We start from the raw sequence: 17,054 nt of genomic DNA, 5'->3' as shown, positions 1-17,054 counted from the left end.
GTGTTCTTCACACGTTTTCCCACCAAAGCATTCTTTTTACCAGACAGTCCTGTGTATAATGTCATTTCATTATTTCTGTCTATTCTGGGATTTGATCTATTGTTTTATATTCCTGGAAAATCTGTCTTAGTTGGGCATTATTTCTTTTCTTTTCCAAACGTATGATAGATGGTATCTTATGATGTACAGTTTGTAAAATGCTTCTTAGTCAACTTTACAGATAACAAGTTCATTTTTCAGAGGGCAATCTATCGTGAAAGTGACTTTGAAAGGGTTCCTTGGGCCAGAAATCTGAGACATCACTACTGGACCAGCAGGCAAACAAAACAATGTCTAAAATGCCCCCCGGGAAGGATTACCCATCTCTTTGGAAACTCTAAGTTCCTGTTTAATGATGTGTCAAAGCAGGAAAGCTTGACCCCTCACAGCTAAGGTTCCCTCGACACCGATGACACAAACAAACCACTCACTGTACCTGCCTGATCGGAAACACCAATGTTTGGTGTAGTGTTTTCATTTGTATCGAGGCTGCTAATGGTCCCCATAAATACATTATTTATGCCCAAAAAAGGCTCACACAAATTCCAAATATAAAGTGTGTGATGCATGTAAACTCCATATCCTATTCCAGACCATAAAAAAAAGATTCAAGAAGAAATACAGAGAAAACGTTTATTTTTAAATCTCGGACAATTGTTTTAGGTGAGTGCAGGCAAACTATTAAAGGAAAACCATTGTACAAGGCTGTGTTGTAATAGTTGTCCTGAAATGGCAACACGTTGGATGCGTCACTCCCCAAAGCAGGATTACTTTCCATCAAACTAAATATATACATCTCCTACGCTGCTGTCTGTTGGTCTGCATACCGCTATTTGTCATTTCCAGACAAAGGGGTTGGGGGGGGGGGGGTGGTGGGAGGGTTGCAGGAGGCGGAGGGGGGAATCACAGACAGCTGACGCACTGGAGCGCAGCGCGTTTTACGGTGCGCATCTCCATTCCTGGCCGCGGAAGGAAAGGTGCGCGTAATATCCGTGCCGTGCGCGGGGACCGTTCTTCCTCCACTTGACGCGCGTCTGATTGAAGCGACGCCGCCGCGCTGTGCCGCAGCATCGGATTCCCCTCCGCAGCTTTTATGGTGTTCGATTCAGTGCGCAACAACTGAGGAGAAAAGAAGAAGAAGAAGAAGAAACTGTTGGAGACATCTGAGACGGAGTGTTGGACATATTCTGGTCTGATGATTGTGGATACAGGCGGAACATCTGCATGGCTTTATTAAACGGCTTTTGAAGCCCTTTCCTTCCACGTGAAGCGCTTTTTGTTCCCAGATGATGGGCGGCGGACACGCGCCAAGGACTCCCACACCTGATTGTGCAGCTTTTGCCAACACATGAAAACAAGCGACATGTTTTCTCTGATGAAATCTCGGAGAGCAGCAGACAGCTGCGGGGCCATGGGGAACAGAAACAGGACGAAATCCCCACATCACTCCAAACCAATCAAAATTTACTTCACTTTTATTTTGCTCCTGCTCGTTTTTACCCCGAGGGTGGATTCATCGTGGTGGTGAGTGAGATGTTCTGATAAGATCCATTTTAATTACATGATGTATAATGATATAAGTGTTAATTAACAACTGCATCCAAAGGGAAATTATAGAAAGGTTAAGAGAACAGGGTTCTTATGCAATCTTAACTTAACTAAAAGATGACCTTTTTCTCAAATCTCTATAGGTATATATGGAAAAATATAAATACCCAGTTAAAAAGGCAGAAAAAAGGATATTCATGATTTAATTTGACAAACACAAACTTTCCTCTTGATAAAGGCAGGTGCTTAATTTAATATTTATTTTATGCCAAACCCCCCTCCCCCCCAACAACAAACATTAATATCCAACAAAAAATGAAACACATTCATTTTCACCTCTGTATGGGAATTGGTTCCCTTTTTTTGTTTTTTTTCAACATCAATGAAAAGTGTCATGTGTTCATAAAGATTAATGGTGCTGGGGTGGGGTGTGTGAGGGGGGGGGGATCTCCCCTATCCATCCATCTTGCCTGAAGCAAGTGGCAGGTGCTGGCGCTGGTGCATGAATAAATGCCCCTTGATGATAATTCTCTTGAGGTTTTAACTACTCAGAGGTGAAAAGAAAACTCAGGGAGTGCATCACCCCTACATCCCACCCACCCACTTGAGGTAGTTGGTCTCATGTGTCAGACACACTCTTTTTGAAATTGCATTTGATGTGTTGCCCACTTTAAATATGTGGGCAATAAAACTACAGAGAAGCGGTTCTAATTCTTTATTCCCTCCCATTCACCCCATAACAATTAGCCTCTGTTTAACAAATGGATTTAGATTTTAAAATTCACCCTTTGTAAATTAGGAAGTGAGTCGTAATTTCCCCAGAGAGCCAGAAACATACGTTGTCCTATTTTCCGTTGTGCAATAATCCTTCATGTAAAAACGTTTATGAAGAAAAATTGCGCCAAATCCCAGAGAAACTCGAGAGAGAGAGAGAGAGAAACAGAAAGAAACAGAGAGAAACAGAGAGACACAGAGCAGGAGGGTCCTGGAAGCTTTGCCGCGAGATGATTAATACGCAGTCAACCCTGGTTTGTATTGTCAGGGCCTATTTGTGACCATTGCGATAATCTAGATGAGCACCAAGCGTCTCGCTGCACGGGATCGACTTTCTTCTCGCGTCCTCTTGGTGCGTCGCCCTCTTGGAGACGGTCAGGGGTCTTTTGGCACAGCCGGCAGTGTACGACACACAATAAACACAAGCAGTGCTGCTGGTCTGCTTTACTGCTCAGGCAGATAGTCGCGGTCGGGAAGGGATCTTGACAGCCATAACGGGAGTGGAAAAGTCCTTTTCTGTCTCGGTGGCCCGGGCGACACGAATGTGGCTGCGATTAGGGCCTATAATGATATCCGGATGGAGAGTGAAGCGTTCAGGATTAAAGGGCGGGGGGGGCGGGGGGGGGTGTGCGCCTGCATGTGGTTGATCTGTCGGCCTGGGAGGGAAGGCCTGAGCGGTCACTTGCACTGTAGATGACTGTCCTCTGTTGATAAGAGAGCCCCCCCCCCCACCGTCACAATACCACCAGCATGTGATCCGCCCTATTAAGAGTCCGCTCCACAGTGCGGGATTATGTCTGAATGGAGCAGGAAGCAAAGGCCCGTCACAGGACCAGAGATGCTTCTCACTGATCGTGAGGAATTTAATAATCTCTTCTGCGTCCTGAATATGTGAGTCTCAACCAGACGAGGGGCGCAAATGTGGAGCCGTAATCTCACTAGCGACATTATTAAGGAAAATACTTTACCTGATGTGTCTCGCTTGTCTGTGTACGCCAAATATGAAGCAACAAACTGCAGCTGGCTAACATAGCTTAGCATAAACAGCAATGTCTTCTGCAACAGTCTTTAAAGGAAAAGTTCCATTGCTTTTTGCGCCTGACGTTTCTGCCTAATTCGTAGGCTGGGCGAGCAAGTTAGATTCCTCAAAGAGGTTTTGACAAGAAGGTTCTCCCAGTGGGTCAAACGAACTACTAAAAAGGTCAACAAACCAGTAGCAAAATGGCGGCAAAATGGCCGACCGTTGGCAGCTCATTTGAAAATGAGGTGAATCCCTGCGGAGCCCCAGTACAGTGTACCACCTCGCACCGGCTGCGACGTACAGCCTTACAGGCGCAGTGGCCCCCTTCATCTCACCCCCCCGATCCGTACCCCGTGCCCCGCAGGTACATCGGAGCCCTGGGTGCTCGGGTGATCTGCGACAACATCCCCGGCCTGGTGAACAAGCAGCGGCAGCTGTGCCAGCGGCACCCGGACCTCATGCAGTCCATCGGCGAGGGGGCCAAGGAGTGGATCAAAGAGTGCCAGCACCAGTTCAGACACCACCGCTGGAACTGCAGCACGCTGGACCGGGACCACACCGTGTTTGGCAGGGTGATGCTGAGAAGTGAGTCTGCACATGTGTCACGTGGGTGGGGTGGGGGGGTGGGTTTCATGTGCGTGCGGGACACGCGGTTGTTTATGTCGGAGACACTCAAGTTAATCATCCTCGTAAATGCCTCCGCTGTTACCAGATAAGCAGAGAATTAATAGGTGTCTTATTAAATCAACTTTGTCCCAGAAAGAAACAGAAAGTGTTGATTCTCCTTCTCCCCACCTTCTGCGGAATGAAGGGGAGATTGGGGGAAAGTGGATCTTCCCCTCGAAAACGAGTAGCAGATCGAGAGATCCACACTGGTGATGTATAAACAGTAATAGGAGATGTAAATATTTGGGTAGATGTCTCTGGCAGCCAGACAAAGCTTTACTCCCTGACATATCGCCTGTGTTCTGCTTCATTGCGTGAGCAGGAATGGGAACAGGAGGGCGGGTGGTGAAAGCCAGACCAAATAACCCCCAAAATCTCCCCTTGTCTGAAATGAAAACACGGCCCGGTGGCTGAGAAAGCCGCCATCTGTGTAGAATGAAAGGTTGAAAGGAGAGCGAGGCCGGACGGTGATCCCGGAGCCGACGTGTAACCCACCGTATCGACACATAGTGAGACTTGCTACGAAAAGGCCTCGGTGTACGAGAGACGCAGGGGGAAAAAAAATTGTGAAGGATTTAACGTCTTTCTCTCTCTCTCTCTCTGTGGCGCACGCAGGCAGCCGCGAGGCGGCGTTCGTGTACGCAATCTCTTCGGCGGGGGTGGTCTACGCCATCACCAGGGCCTGCAGTCAGGGGGAGCTGAAGATCTGCAACTGCGACGGCCACAAGCGGGGGCGCGCCGCCGACCACAGGGGCAATTTCGACTGGGGCGGATGCAGCGACAACGTCAACTACGGCACCAAATTCGCCAAGGCCTTCATCGACGCCCGGGAGAGGATGGTGAAAGACGCCCGGGCGCTGATGAACCTGCACAACAACCGGTGCGGACGGATGGTGAGCAGTTATGTGGGAGGTCTCTGTGGTTTGGGGAGGAGAATGTACTTTGATAAGCAGGCGTCGATGATGACGCCATTCTGCATATCAAGCCTCTACCTCAACTTGAGTTATTTGAAATGCTGCACCTTTCCTTGGGGGTTTTTCAACTGTGGCATTGCTGCTATAGAGACTATTGAGTACTTCCTCCCCCACCGTATTAATCGAAATATCAAAAAGGTTTTCTGTCACCAACATAATCTCCAGATGTGGTTCAGACTGCAGTGCGTCTCCATCATTCACTCCTTACATTTTTGTTGTCAAATCTGTTGTTTTGTAACTTCTTACCCTACTTTCTCATTTGGAAAAATACAAAGAGATGATTGTGTCATTTCTATAGTTTCTTTTGAATATTCCTTTAGCCGTCCCTTTAAAACCTTGCAGGAAATTTTGCCCATTTTGAAAATATGAAATGTATCCATATAGACATACTGTATGTCACGGCATACATTATAAATATGCTTTCAGAGGTAGATTTAGAATCAAAGGGTCCCCGGAGGAGGACGCCTCGAAGCGGAGCCGATCACACCTACGCCGCGCCGTGGGCAACATCACAGGCTTAACACCCCCGTCACCTTTGACCTTTGCTCTAGGCAGTGAAGCGCTTCATGAAGCTGGAGTGCAAGTGTCACGGGATCAGCGGCTCCTGTTCCCTGAGGACCTGCTGGCTGGCGATGTCCGACTTCAGGCGGACGGGGGACTACCTGCGCAAGAAGTACAACGAGGCCGTCGAGGTGACCATGAACCAGGACGGGACGGGCTTCACGGTGGCCGACGTGGACTTCAAGGGGAGCACCAAGAACGAGTTGGTGTACGTGGAGAACTCGCCGGATTACTGTCTCGCCGACCGCTCGGCAGGTGAGTGACCAGCTGAAGGACTCGTTTCGGGTTCGAGTTGATCGTTTTTCCTAAAAACAGGGACGTGTATTGGTGAACGTTAAAGAAAAAGAAGGAAATGAAGACTGCAGATTACTCACAGTGCTCAGTGTGCTTATACATCAAAATCATAACTAAGAAAGGTCAGTTTACTCAAATTACACAACTTCCCCTAAAGCATCCCTTTGGGTATTTAGCCAATGCTTGAGTTTTAAGTGTGCTTGGAAATCCAATATTTCCAAAATAGGTATTTACATAAAAACATAACATTCACAAACAATTCTGCAGTAAGAAACATTGAATTTGATCTGACCAGCATATTTCCTGAGTCACTTCTTGCAACATATCTGCACTGTCATTTACTTTCCTTTTTGTCTATATTTTGTCAAAATGTATGGAAAAGCCAATACCACCAAATCGTTTACATTGGCCTGGACAATTCATTGCTCAAGTTTGAGTTTCCTAACCACAATCCTGCCATCATCCCAATACATTATAGTGCATCAGCCCTAAAGCACCAAGCTTTATCTGATGAAGTCAACAGCGGTCTCTCTTAAAGAATATAATGTGTACCACCTTGCCACAAACAACTTTTATTTTAAATAAATGCGGTGGCATAAAGACTGGACTGAGAAATCCCCAGTCATGTGGAATAATCCATAATTAAGACTCATTTTTATTGTTTTTTGTTTTAAACAATTCGTTTCCAATTTCCAATTAAAAGCCAATTGGGTATATTGTCAGGAGACGAGATAAACAGGTGTTTTTTCCAGGTCCCTTGTATTAGCTATGAGATCCAGAGGCCTCAGAGTCCACTGAAGGCTGGCATTCCTCCACAGCTTAACGTTCAATGACTTGACCTTTAACATCCCCTTTTAATTCCCAGTGTTTGCTTTACCTTGTTAAGCTCTGTCTCTGTGCTCCAATCCAGCCCCACGTCAGCCGAGCGTGAAGGAGTTCACTAGCTCACTGTTAATAGGTCAGCTAAGATAGCCGCGCGCTGCACATGTGCAGGCGACGTGATGCTTCCAACAGATAGTTCTCGGGTCGCAGCTCGACAACCGAAGGGGTAAATGAAGGTGTGTTCACTCGAGAAAAAAAAAAAAAGGGAAGACGGTGCGTCCTTGTTAAAAGGTGATCTTAAAAAGGAGCTCATGACCCTCCGCGCCGCTAATCTCCATTGTATAGGAATTCGTGGCCTAAGGATACACGCAGGCTTATTTTTCAAAATCCTTCCTTTGGTCAGTATTAGGCTCCACTCCCTAGAGCCTGAGGGGAATAGCTCCTCTCATCCCAGTTGACTTCAGGGATGCTCTGTCATTAGACACGGCATTTGATCCCAGGCTTAGATTTTACACCCGAGCGCGAGGATACTTTTGTGTTCCTTCCGTGAGCGCGCCTGTAAGCCAACGCCGTCACCTTCACATCTGGAACATCTGCAGCGGGGTCACGACTAGAAAGGTTTTCCCCAAAAGAAATTCAGTCGAGCTGACGCGGCTCAGACAAAGAACCATTAAAGAAGAACAGTGACAATAGAGTAACAGTACGTGCAATGGAAGAAGTGCATGTTCAGGCTTCCTTTAAAAGCAGCACGCATCATCATTGTGCATCACCGCTGGATCAAATATTCACGTACAACGCAAAATGACCAATCCTTCCTGTCCCCCCCCCACAGCTCTGCAGAGCATTACAGCATCTTTCAGCTCTTCATTTTTGGCTTTCTGGCTCAGCTAATTTGTCTCTTCCATCAGTTTCCGTTTTCAGCGCGGCGCTCAAAAACTCAACAGTAAAAATGAAGTTTAGTATCGCCTGACTCTTAGTCAAAGAAAGGTCCGCATCCACACATTGTCTTTCTGGTAGGGGGGGGGGGGGGGGGACTCGTGGCTTGTTTGTGTCAATCACATCTTCTTGGGTGGCGCTGAGCACAAATGTAGAGACGCAAATGTTTGCTATTACGTTCGAATTTAATTCCGGCAACATAACAAATACACAACAAATAAAAATATGCAAACCAATATCTGCCGGTGTTCCTCCACAGGCTCCTTGGGCACAGCGGGCCGAGTGTGCAACAGGTCCTCCCGGGGCACAGACGGCTGCGAGGTCATGTGCTGTGGGCGGGGCTACGACACCACACGCGTCAAACGCGTCACCAAGTGCGAGTGCAAGTTCAAGTGGTGCTGCGCCGTGGAATGCAGCCAATGCGAGGACCTGGTGGACGTCCACACCTGCAAGCCCCACAAGAGGCCCGATTGGCTGGACATTACCTAAAGAGAAGACCTGACCAACCGCGAGTCCCCCACAGACGGACTCAACAAACCTGCTCGCTGATGACTGCATTTTATTATGGGATGTATAATTGGGATCTCTTAACGCTGTGGCTTTTGATCCGGTGACACTTTGTGAAGCAGAGACTCGACAGACTGTGATGCTAAACTGGAAATTAGGCCCAGTTACTGATTGTGTGCTGCTTTAACGAGGGTTTCTAAGTATTTGTGAATCTCTGATACAAAAACGGCGGATTTTATTGCATTGTTCCTTTGTAGACGCTTGAAGCAGCGATACGATGTGTGTTTAATAGTACTTTAAGACGGTGTGAGAGCATATCCTCCTCATACTGATTGCATTCACAGTAATATTTAGCCTGAAGAGAGAGAGAGAGAGAGAGAGAGACATAAAGAAAGAAAGATGACAAGTTCAAAATCTTAGATATATTGTAAGAATATTGACATTGTATCACTTCAAATTATATCATTGTGTGGTATTGCAACAAATCATTCAAAATACAATTATGCAATTGCTGCTAATGACCGCGACATGAACAAAGCAGCGAGAAGGAGCGCGTCCCCAGCAGAGCGACGGGGACGAGGGATCCGTCAGGACTCTGGAGAGGTGACCGAGAAAGTGCTTCAGTGCGCTTTTGGCCTCACGCAGTGCTGCTGTGTTTCCTCATGGAGAACCTTAGCATTTCTACCTCTTTGTTGTAGTTTTTTTGGGGGGGGGGTTTTCAAGCTATACTCCGACAGCATCGAGCAATTGTTCCTAAATACTCTGTTCAGAGAGACGTAATAATGTAACGCTGTCTGCTTAAAAAGGTTGTGTAACCCATTTAAAAACATGCACCGTGCACAGAGATCACCACGTGAACTCCTCTGTTTACCAGACGATATCATGCGGAGGGATATTTTCAATTTTGTGACAGTCCAGAGATGACAATCATTCTCCAAACTGCTGTGCAGTGATTTGGTCCAAAACTCATGGATTCATTATACAGAACTGCCCCAGCTGGATTTTATGTCATCAACAGTAGGGTTGTAGCAGTATACACGTATCAGGGTTATACTATGCTGTTAAAATATATACGTTTTTTATACCATGTACATTTTTCTCTGTGTGGTACGAACTAAAATCAGTGAGCTTGTTTGTGCGTTAAAAGTACTGCTACACACCTGCATTATTAAATAGTGTATTACTTACACAGGTAACTGTTAATAATCATAGGCCATTATTTTAAAAGTTTATTACTCTACTCCTGCCAACATGTAAACCTCTATAATACAACATTATAGTTGAAGTACTAGTCATTTGAGGAGGACTGGTACTACTTCTACTACTACTTCTACTACTTCTACTATCATCACAACCCAGTCTCCAAAAAAAGCGTGAAATGGCTACGTTGGTCCACCGTGATAAACGTAGTCATGTCACATTTTCCCCCAAAATAACGTTACTATATTACGTTTCTTTTGGCCCATTCATTGACATTCCTTTGAAAATAGGTCACGTGACTTTCAAGTTTCCCGGTAGCGAAAAGAAAAACATGGCGGACGGTCAGCATAATCTCCGTGAAAAAAACAATATTTTAAGAAAGCATCAGCATTTGTATGCATTTCGATGGCATTTCTAGCGAGAAGTATGCGTTATTCTTTCATAATCTTCTATCAGAGACTGTAGAAGACCTTGAGTGTCTCTTTGGGAAAGCGTGGCTACGCAACGCCTTTAACGGCGCATTTTTAAAAAAACACTTCCAGTGGGGGCGTTACCGTAAAGAGGCGTTCAGCCTTAAAGCCACTAATCGCCAAACAAAACAAACTCAAAGCACACGAATCACATTATGACTTTTTAAACATAAATTCCCTTATTTTTATGAGTTTTCAATGAAAGAATGCATAATTTCCGGGTGTAGGCATGCCCGGGACATCCCGAATTATGGGCAATTTTGATTTGTCCAGCTTTTTGACAGCTCCAGTCCCGACTTCCAATCACAGCCTCCTAAGTCAATGACGCGCCTTAAACTCTCGGTTGTTGTGAAGTTGTGTGAGTGCAACTCCACCCCCCCCGAACATTACGTCTTGTTTACATGGAAAAGGGGGGCGGGGCTTCGCCTTCAGAGCGGAGCGTCATTTCTCGCTCCACACGTCTCCTCTTTTTACTGGCCAGGAAAACGGGCGATCTATCCCACGTGGGGCTGGCTCCATTCCATTGGCTCTGACGAATCCATGGAGAGGCGGGACTTATAATTTTCCCGGCAAACGGAGCTGCATTGGTTGCCCTGTGCGTGAAGTGGCCGTGAGGCCTCCACTAAAGTCTCTCTCTATTTGTTCTGCTTTACTCAATAAAAGTAAAACCTTTACAGATATACTGTCCACACACTAGGCTAACATAACGGAGATTCCAGGCTTCGTCCTTTATGTTTTATGGGGATAAAGCCTCTGTAAGTAGTTTTTTCCCAAGCAAATCTGAGTTTCTTCTGTTTTTTGTGTGTCCCATGCAAATATCAAAATATATATACTGATTTTCACATCCAAACACACTCACTTATGTTCCCTTTTATCATGACAACAAGAAATTTCAAGATAAACCTTTTGCTTTCATAAATATGACAGTTTTAGTGTGTAAAGGCCCAGCAGTGTACGGTCCGAGGGCCCCTATCGGGCCACTTGTTAGATGGGTTTGATGGGTTACTGACTAAAATATATGCCCCCACCCCCTAACTTGATTTAGGTCTGTTGCCTCAGGGCAACTTGTAAATATAATAGGTCAAACAAGCAATGTAAGCATTAAGAAAGTAGTGCATTTTGAGCACATTAACCACAAATGGATTCAAACATAAATTCAAAAATATTAAACAAAGAAATTAAATGACCAACACTGTATGTACAAAATCCACATACAAAACATGTAAACTTAAAGGGCTTGTTTGTGTCAAATTGTATGGCATACACATTCAACTGGCCTACAATAACCTGAAGAATGTCTTACCCTAACCCTAACCCTAACCCTGGGCATACATTTTAGTCAGTAACCCATCCAACCCATCTTGAAACTCAGTCGAAGGAGTCTAACGCCGGAGTCACAGGGTGCAACAAAACTCTGTAGTGAAAAAAGTGAAGGCCGAGGCATGCTGGGTGAAGTGCGATCCCGGCCCTTTCGGGACAGTGTTGTGCCTGAACGCGTTCATTGAACGATAGTTCATGAACTCGTTGATATTTTGGGCGAACGTGAATTGAACGTACTGTATTAATGCCCGATGAACGTTACTGTGAACTCGTTCATTCTGGTTTCTACGGCACGTTCTTTCAGGTTAATGTCGTTCAATGGGGTGCCAGATTTCTATAGAAAACACACCGTAAACGCGCATTAATAAGTGTAGCAGAGGCGGCGTATAATAATTTTAAAAAATTTTATGAAGTTACTGACAAGGTCGGTGAGGATGGGAGGAATCTGACCTTTCTTTGCAAACATTTGCACCTTAATGATTACTGTCCTGTTTTTCTTTTTATAATACCTTATTTAAAAAAGACCATTCAAGCAGCATGTGTTTGAGAATGTAGTGTAGGGGTGAACTCTGCAACTGCTGCTAGTGTGGAGTGAATGACAGCAAAATTAAAGCAACAAAGGGGAAATGCTCTCCCCTCAATGCTAATGTAAACCCTGGTTGGATAAGGATTCAAAATTGGATATGAAGATTAAATCTGATGCATAGCTTCAGTGTTAAAACTGATCAAATAATTGCTGTCTGTGGTTCTGGGCTGTGGCAATATTAAAATAAAAAAATAGCTTGCAGCAACGTATGGAAAAAAAGAACTAAACTAGTTCATTTTTTGGAACCGTGAACTTATTTCAAATATTTTGAACTATGAACTGAACTAGTTTATTTTTAAAATGTGTGAACTAAACTTTGAACTAGTTAATGTAGAAAGTAAACTTTCCCAACACTGGCTATAGGACCCCGGAAGATGATGAACTATGCCTGGGAAGGGCCTGAAGCCATGCCGGTACGAGCATGATGTGCAAATTAGTCATCAGATCAAAGTATAGTAGTGATAGACTAATCGAACCATCTAACAAGTGGCCCGATAGGGGCCCCCGGACTGTACACTGCTGGGCATTTACACACTAAAACTGTCATATTTATGAAAGCAAAAGGTTTATCTTGAAATTTCTTGTTGTCATGATAAAAGGGAACATAAGTGAGTGTGTTTGGATGTGAAAATCAGTATATATATTTTGATATTTGTATGGGACACACAAAAAACAGAAGAAACTCAGATTTGCTTGGGAAAAAACTACTTACAGAGGCTTTATCCCCATAAAACATAAAGGAAGAAGCCTGGAATCTCCGTTATGTTAGCCTAGTGTGTGGACAGTATATCTGTAAAGGTTTTACTTTTATTGAGTAAAGCAGAACAAATAGAGAGAGACTTTAGTGGAGGCCTCACGGCCACTTCACGCACAGGGCAACCAATGCAGCTCCGTTTGCCGGGAAAATGATAAGTCCCGCCTCTCCATGGATTCGTCAGAGCCAATGGAATGGAGCCAGACCCACGTGGGATAGATCGCCCGTTTTCCTGGCCAGTAAAAAGAGGAGACGTGTGGAGCGAGAAATGACGCTCCGCTCTGAAGGCGAAGCCCCGCCCCCCTTTTCCATGTAAACAAGAGGTAATGTTCGGGGGGGGGGGGGGGGGGGGGGAGTTGCACTCACACAACTTCACAACAACCTAGAGTTTAAGGCGCGTCATTGACTTAGGAGGCTGTGATTGGAAGTCGGGACTGGAGCTGTCAAAAAGCTGGACAAATCAAAATTGCCCATAATTCGGGATGTCCCGGGCTTGCCTACACCCGGAAATTATGCATTCTTTCATTGAAAACTCATAAAAATAAGGGAATTTATGTTTAAAAAGTCATAATGTGATTCGTGTGCTTTGAGTTTGTTTTGTTTGGCGATTAGTGGCTTTAAGGCTGAACGCCTCTTTACGGTAACGCCCCCACTGGAAGTGTTTTTTTAATAATGCGCCGTTAAAGGCGTTGCGTAGCCACGCTTTCCCAAAGAGACACTCAAATCTTCGCAGAAACGAATAAACGGAAGGTCTTCTACAGTCTCTGATGGAAGATTATGAAAGAATAACGCATACTTCTCGCTAGAAATGCCATCGAAATGCATACAAATGCTGATGCTTTCTTAAAATATTGTGTTTTTCACGGAGATTATGCTGACCGTCCGCCATGTTTTTCTTTTCGCTACCGGGAAACTTGATAGTCACGTGACCTATTTGCAAAGCAATGTAAGTGAATGGGCCAAAAGAAACGTAACATAGTAACGTTATTTTGGGGGAAAACGTGACATGACTACGTTTATCACGGTGGACCAACGTAGCCATTTCACGCTTTTTTTGGAGACTGGGTTGATCATCACTACTACTGCTGAATGAAAATAGTTATAATGCTGCATACCGTCGTAGCTTAATGGAACGGTATTTTCAAGGACAACATAAAGATCTCACACCCTAATCAGTACCTTTAATAAGATGCTTATTAAAGCAAGCTGCTTTGGATCTGAACACCTGGTTAGACATGATACATGAAAGCTCAAGTCTTTTTCCTGTGTGTCTCCCAAAGGTTTATGCTGCTGATGATGTCTAACACCCTTCCCTTCAAAATAAAAGGCTTCGGAATGTACACAACGACACACGTACATATGCAGCCAAGTCGTTGCAGATCTTAACTGAAAATAAACAGCAATATGTGAACTGTAATGCCAAATGTTGTAAAGTCCACAAAGTCTGGTTCTGACCAGACTATACATGCGTGAGGTTTCCATTTTACAACCAGTGGTCCTCACACACCCTCCGTCTCCAGTGCATGCTGCTTAGTGCATGCGTCGAGTCCTTTCTCATCACTGCACAGCGCGTTTCTTCTGTCAGCGTCTTGTGACAGAATACCTTTACAGCGCAATCATTTGCAACTGCGCGATCCTGTCTCGCTCTCTTTTTTTTTTGTTGCACACATTGACTGGCTCCGACCCGTTTGTGAGGACCGAAGTATTTCATGAAATCGGGCCAAGCCGTTGCAGAAGGAGCAGTGGAAGTGGCCCATAGTAGACGATCCAACATCTGGCAATGCAGCGTGAGATATCATACTCAGGCCATTGGAGACTCAACCCTCAGAGGAGGTCATAGATCTAAATGAGTCTGACAACAAGCAGCGGATGCTGGAGGGGGGTGGGGGGTCAACAAATTTTTCAAAGTCCACGTAACGAACGAAGCCAAACGTGTCAAACGTTCGCAAGTCCAAAAGTTAATTGCAAACAAAAGGAGGCTGTTCTGAGTGTGTTTTTCTTAGAGATTAGAAAGGTGAGAGCTGTTCTCATATCCAGTAAAGGGAGGAGGGGTGGGGGGGGGGGACTGGCCCTGAAAAGTTCATATGTCCATTCCCCAGCTCAATCCACTGTGATAAAGGCTCAACAGCGCCAGTTAAAGTGGGCACTGACCTGCTTTCTGAACCTCATGGACAGGGTGAATGGCATGACTGAAAGCACCTGAGGTGACTCCAAAGCTTCTGCATTCCAGCCAACGAGGGGTGGGGGGGTGGGGGGGAGAAGATGTTTGTTAACATGAATCCTCACACCCGAGTCGCCCTCTCCTCGTCCAGCGTCCCAGTTTGTAGAACTGCCCAGTGAGGTGTTCCTACCTTTTGAAACCATCGAAATCCCCAAATACCTTACTGGTTGATCCCCCTTGTCCCTCCCTTGTCAAAGGTCTTCCGGTCCCTTCCGTTTCAGTAATTGCAGGAGAGGATAAAGGTAGCGCTGCGTGTAGGCCGGTAAGTACATTTCCCAGAAACATAGCTGGAGACCGGCAGGTGCCGAGCGCAGATACCCGCCGTGCATCCCTTCAGATTCTACATTTTTTCTAGTAATTTCAGCTAAGTTGAGCGCACACACACACACACACACACACACACACACGGGATAAATAATACTTTGCTGCCATAGTATCCTCACCGCTTTGTCCCCCACAATGTGTGATACGGTTGAACTCTGTAAAAATAACACGAGCGGCCTCGCAGGCATTCTCTTTCATCACACTGATATCAGATGGCCATCTCAATTTGACAACATTTCACAGCTAAAATTGGCCCGCAGTGGATGTGGGGGGGGGGGGGGGGCAACAGTGTGGTCCGCACGGATGCTTCACATTCAGGGAAGCCAGAGGAGAGAGAGGAATGTTGTAATCCACGCTGGCGAGCTGTAATGAGCCCAGAGCGATCCGGCGTGGTGTCAGTCTCGCACTTAACAGTTGGGATATTCTCCTTGAACTCGTTTGACTGGTCCAGCCGACGCCCGCCCCCCCCCCCCCCCCCCCCATCACTCCGCTCCACTATCTGTGACGTGCGGCGATGTGGGGAATACGCTATGATGTGTGACCACATGGCGAAAATCAGACTATTTAGGCAAAGTGTTGAAAATAACGTCCCAGAAGTTTCCCAGTTTTTCTTGGAAGAGAGGTCCCCCCCCACCCACCCACCCACCCACCCCTTAACCCCCCCTGTGACCCTGTCAGCAGTAATTAAACAGCTTCATGTTGACGTGAAATTGGACTTAACCACGGCTGCTTTAGTGCAGCGTATCTAGCGTCCTTGCCAAGTGACATCATGCTCATTCGTCGCTGCTAGAAATGTCTCAAAGGGAGTTTGTGGTGTCGACAAAGGAGGACATTCACTCTCCCACAAACTACAGGCAACACAACGTGAGGGATGTTCCTTCAGAGGTGGTCCAGGTCATCGCATCTCAAGCAACACCTCAGCCGGGGCCCAGAAGGCCACCGACGCACGTGTTTGGCGTGCATCATCCCCACGCCCACTCCAGCCAACGCACATGCAGCGGATTGATTGTGCGCATGCAGGTGACGTGCAGGAGGGGTGTAGATACACACACACACACACACACACACACACACACAATGAGTCAAAATGGGAAAGAGGAGACCGTGATGGAATGTTCTACCAGGTGAACCGAAGTAAATCCACCAACAACACTCCTGATGTAGGAAAGGTTAGAAAGAAGTAACAATAGGAATAATAATGGTATTAATAACATGTATTTCATAATACAGGACTGCAATGAGGTAAATCGGAAAATAATAAAAATGGAATCATAAGCCAACAATGTTATAAGAAAGTAAATGTATAATTTACCAGATAACACGAAAGCTGGATTTCACTTCCTTTCTGCTCCTTATCTTTCACATTTCTCAACATCTTGGACACAACATTGCCGGGTGCTGTAGATGGAAACACTACTTGTTAGTTTTAGTGTGTCGGATATAATGAAGCGTTTACAAAAAGACTAAACCCGACCTGATATGAAATACCTCATCAAGAAACCACTTTTCGTTTTTGTTTTAGGCTATTTCATGCATATTTCTCTTTGGAAGACACAAGTTAATTTACCATGCTGATGAGCAGTAGCACACTCAAGGACCAAATCAGTATTTTATTTTATGATATGGCCATACATTTTGTAACTGTCCCACCAAGATAAAATGAAACAATCCACACATTACCTGTTGACATGTTCACCCCACATGTGATGTGTTTTTTTTTTTGACCTTCGGAGAGCATCAAAGTCTCGAGAACTCGTGTTCCCGACATGCAGCGGTGGGCTCTGGTGCCGAGAGCCGACACTTGAGCATCCCGTCGGCAACCCTCCACGGCCCGCTCCTCCACTCGAGTGCACGGAGCAGGATTATGGCACCGGGGGGGGGGGGGGGGCTCGCTGTGAGGTCGCCACATGAAAAGCTTGTGCTGATGGCGGTGGAGTGGTGTAATCACCGTGGTGATGCCTCTCGGCTTCATAAGGGTCCGAGAGCAGCAGCAGCATCAGCAGCAGGCGGCACATCGAGGAGCGAGACACCAGCTTC

At 45.8% G+C, this 17,054-nt stretch overlaps 1 protein-coding gene across 1 annotated transcript; it reads left to right on the top strand.

The window, feature by feature from the left end:
- The first annotated feature begins 966 nt into the window (after nt 1–966).
- On the top strand, nt 967–9,491 carry wnt2ba (wingless-type MMTV integration site family, member 2Ba). Its single transcript, XM_037448313.2, has 5 exons — nt 967–1,563; nt 3,747–3,967; nt 4,664–4,941; nt 5,574–5,838; nt 7,895–9,491. The coding sequence occupies exons 1-5, from the start codon at nt 1,388–1,390 to the stop codon at nt 8,122–8,124; spliced, it is 1,170 nt and encodes a 389-aa protein (XP_037304210.1). The 5' UTR covers nt 967–1,387; the 3' UTR covers nt 8,125–9,491.
- The last annotated feature ends 7,563 nt before the right edge of the window (nt 9,492–17,054 follow it).

This window comes from Pungitius pungitius, chromosome 8, assembly GCF_949316345.1.
Source record: "Pungitius pungitius chromosome 8, fPunPun2.1, whole genome shotgun sequence".
NCBI lineage: Eukaryota > Metazoa > Chordata > Actinopteri > Perciformes > Gasterosteidae > Pungitius > Pungitius pungitius.
The sequence above is the reverse complement of the archived record's forward strand: the minus strand, read 5'-3'. Positions and strand labels throughout refer to the sequence as shown.

Coding starts and splice junctions, on each gene's coding strand:
- wnt2ba (XM_037448313.2), top strand. CDS start 1,388: ATGAAAACAAGCGACATGTTTTCTCTGATGAAATCTCGGAGAGCAGCA. Junction 3,968..4,663: donor TGGCAGGGTGATGCTGAGAA/GTGAGTCTGCAC, acceptor TGGCGCACGCAG/GCAGCCGCGAGGCGGCGTTC. Junction 5,839..7,894: donor TCTCGCCGACCGCTCGGCAG/GTGAGTGACCAG, acceptor GTTCCTCCACAG/GCTCCTTGGGCACAGCGGGC.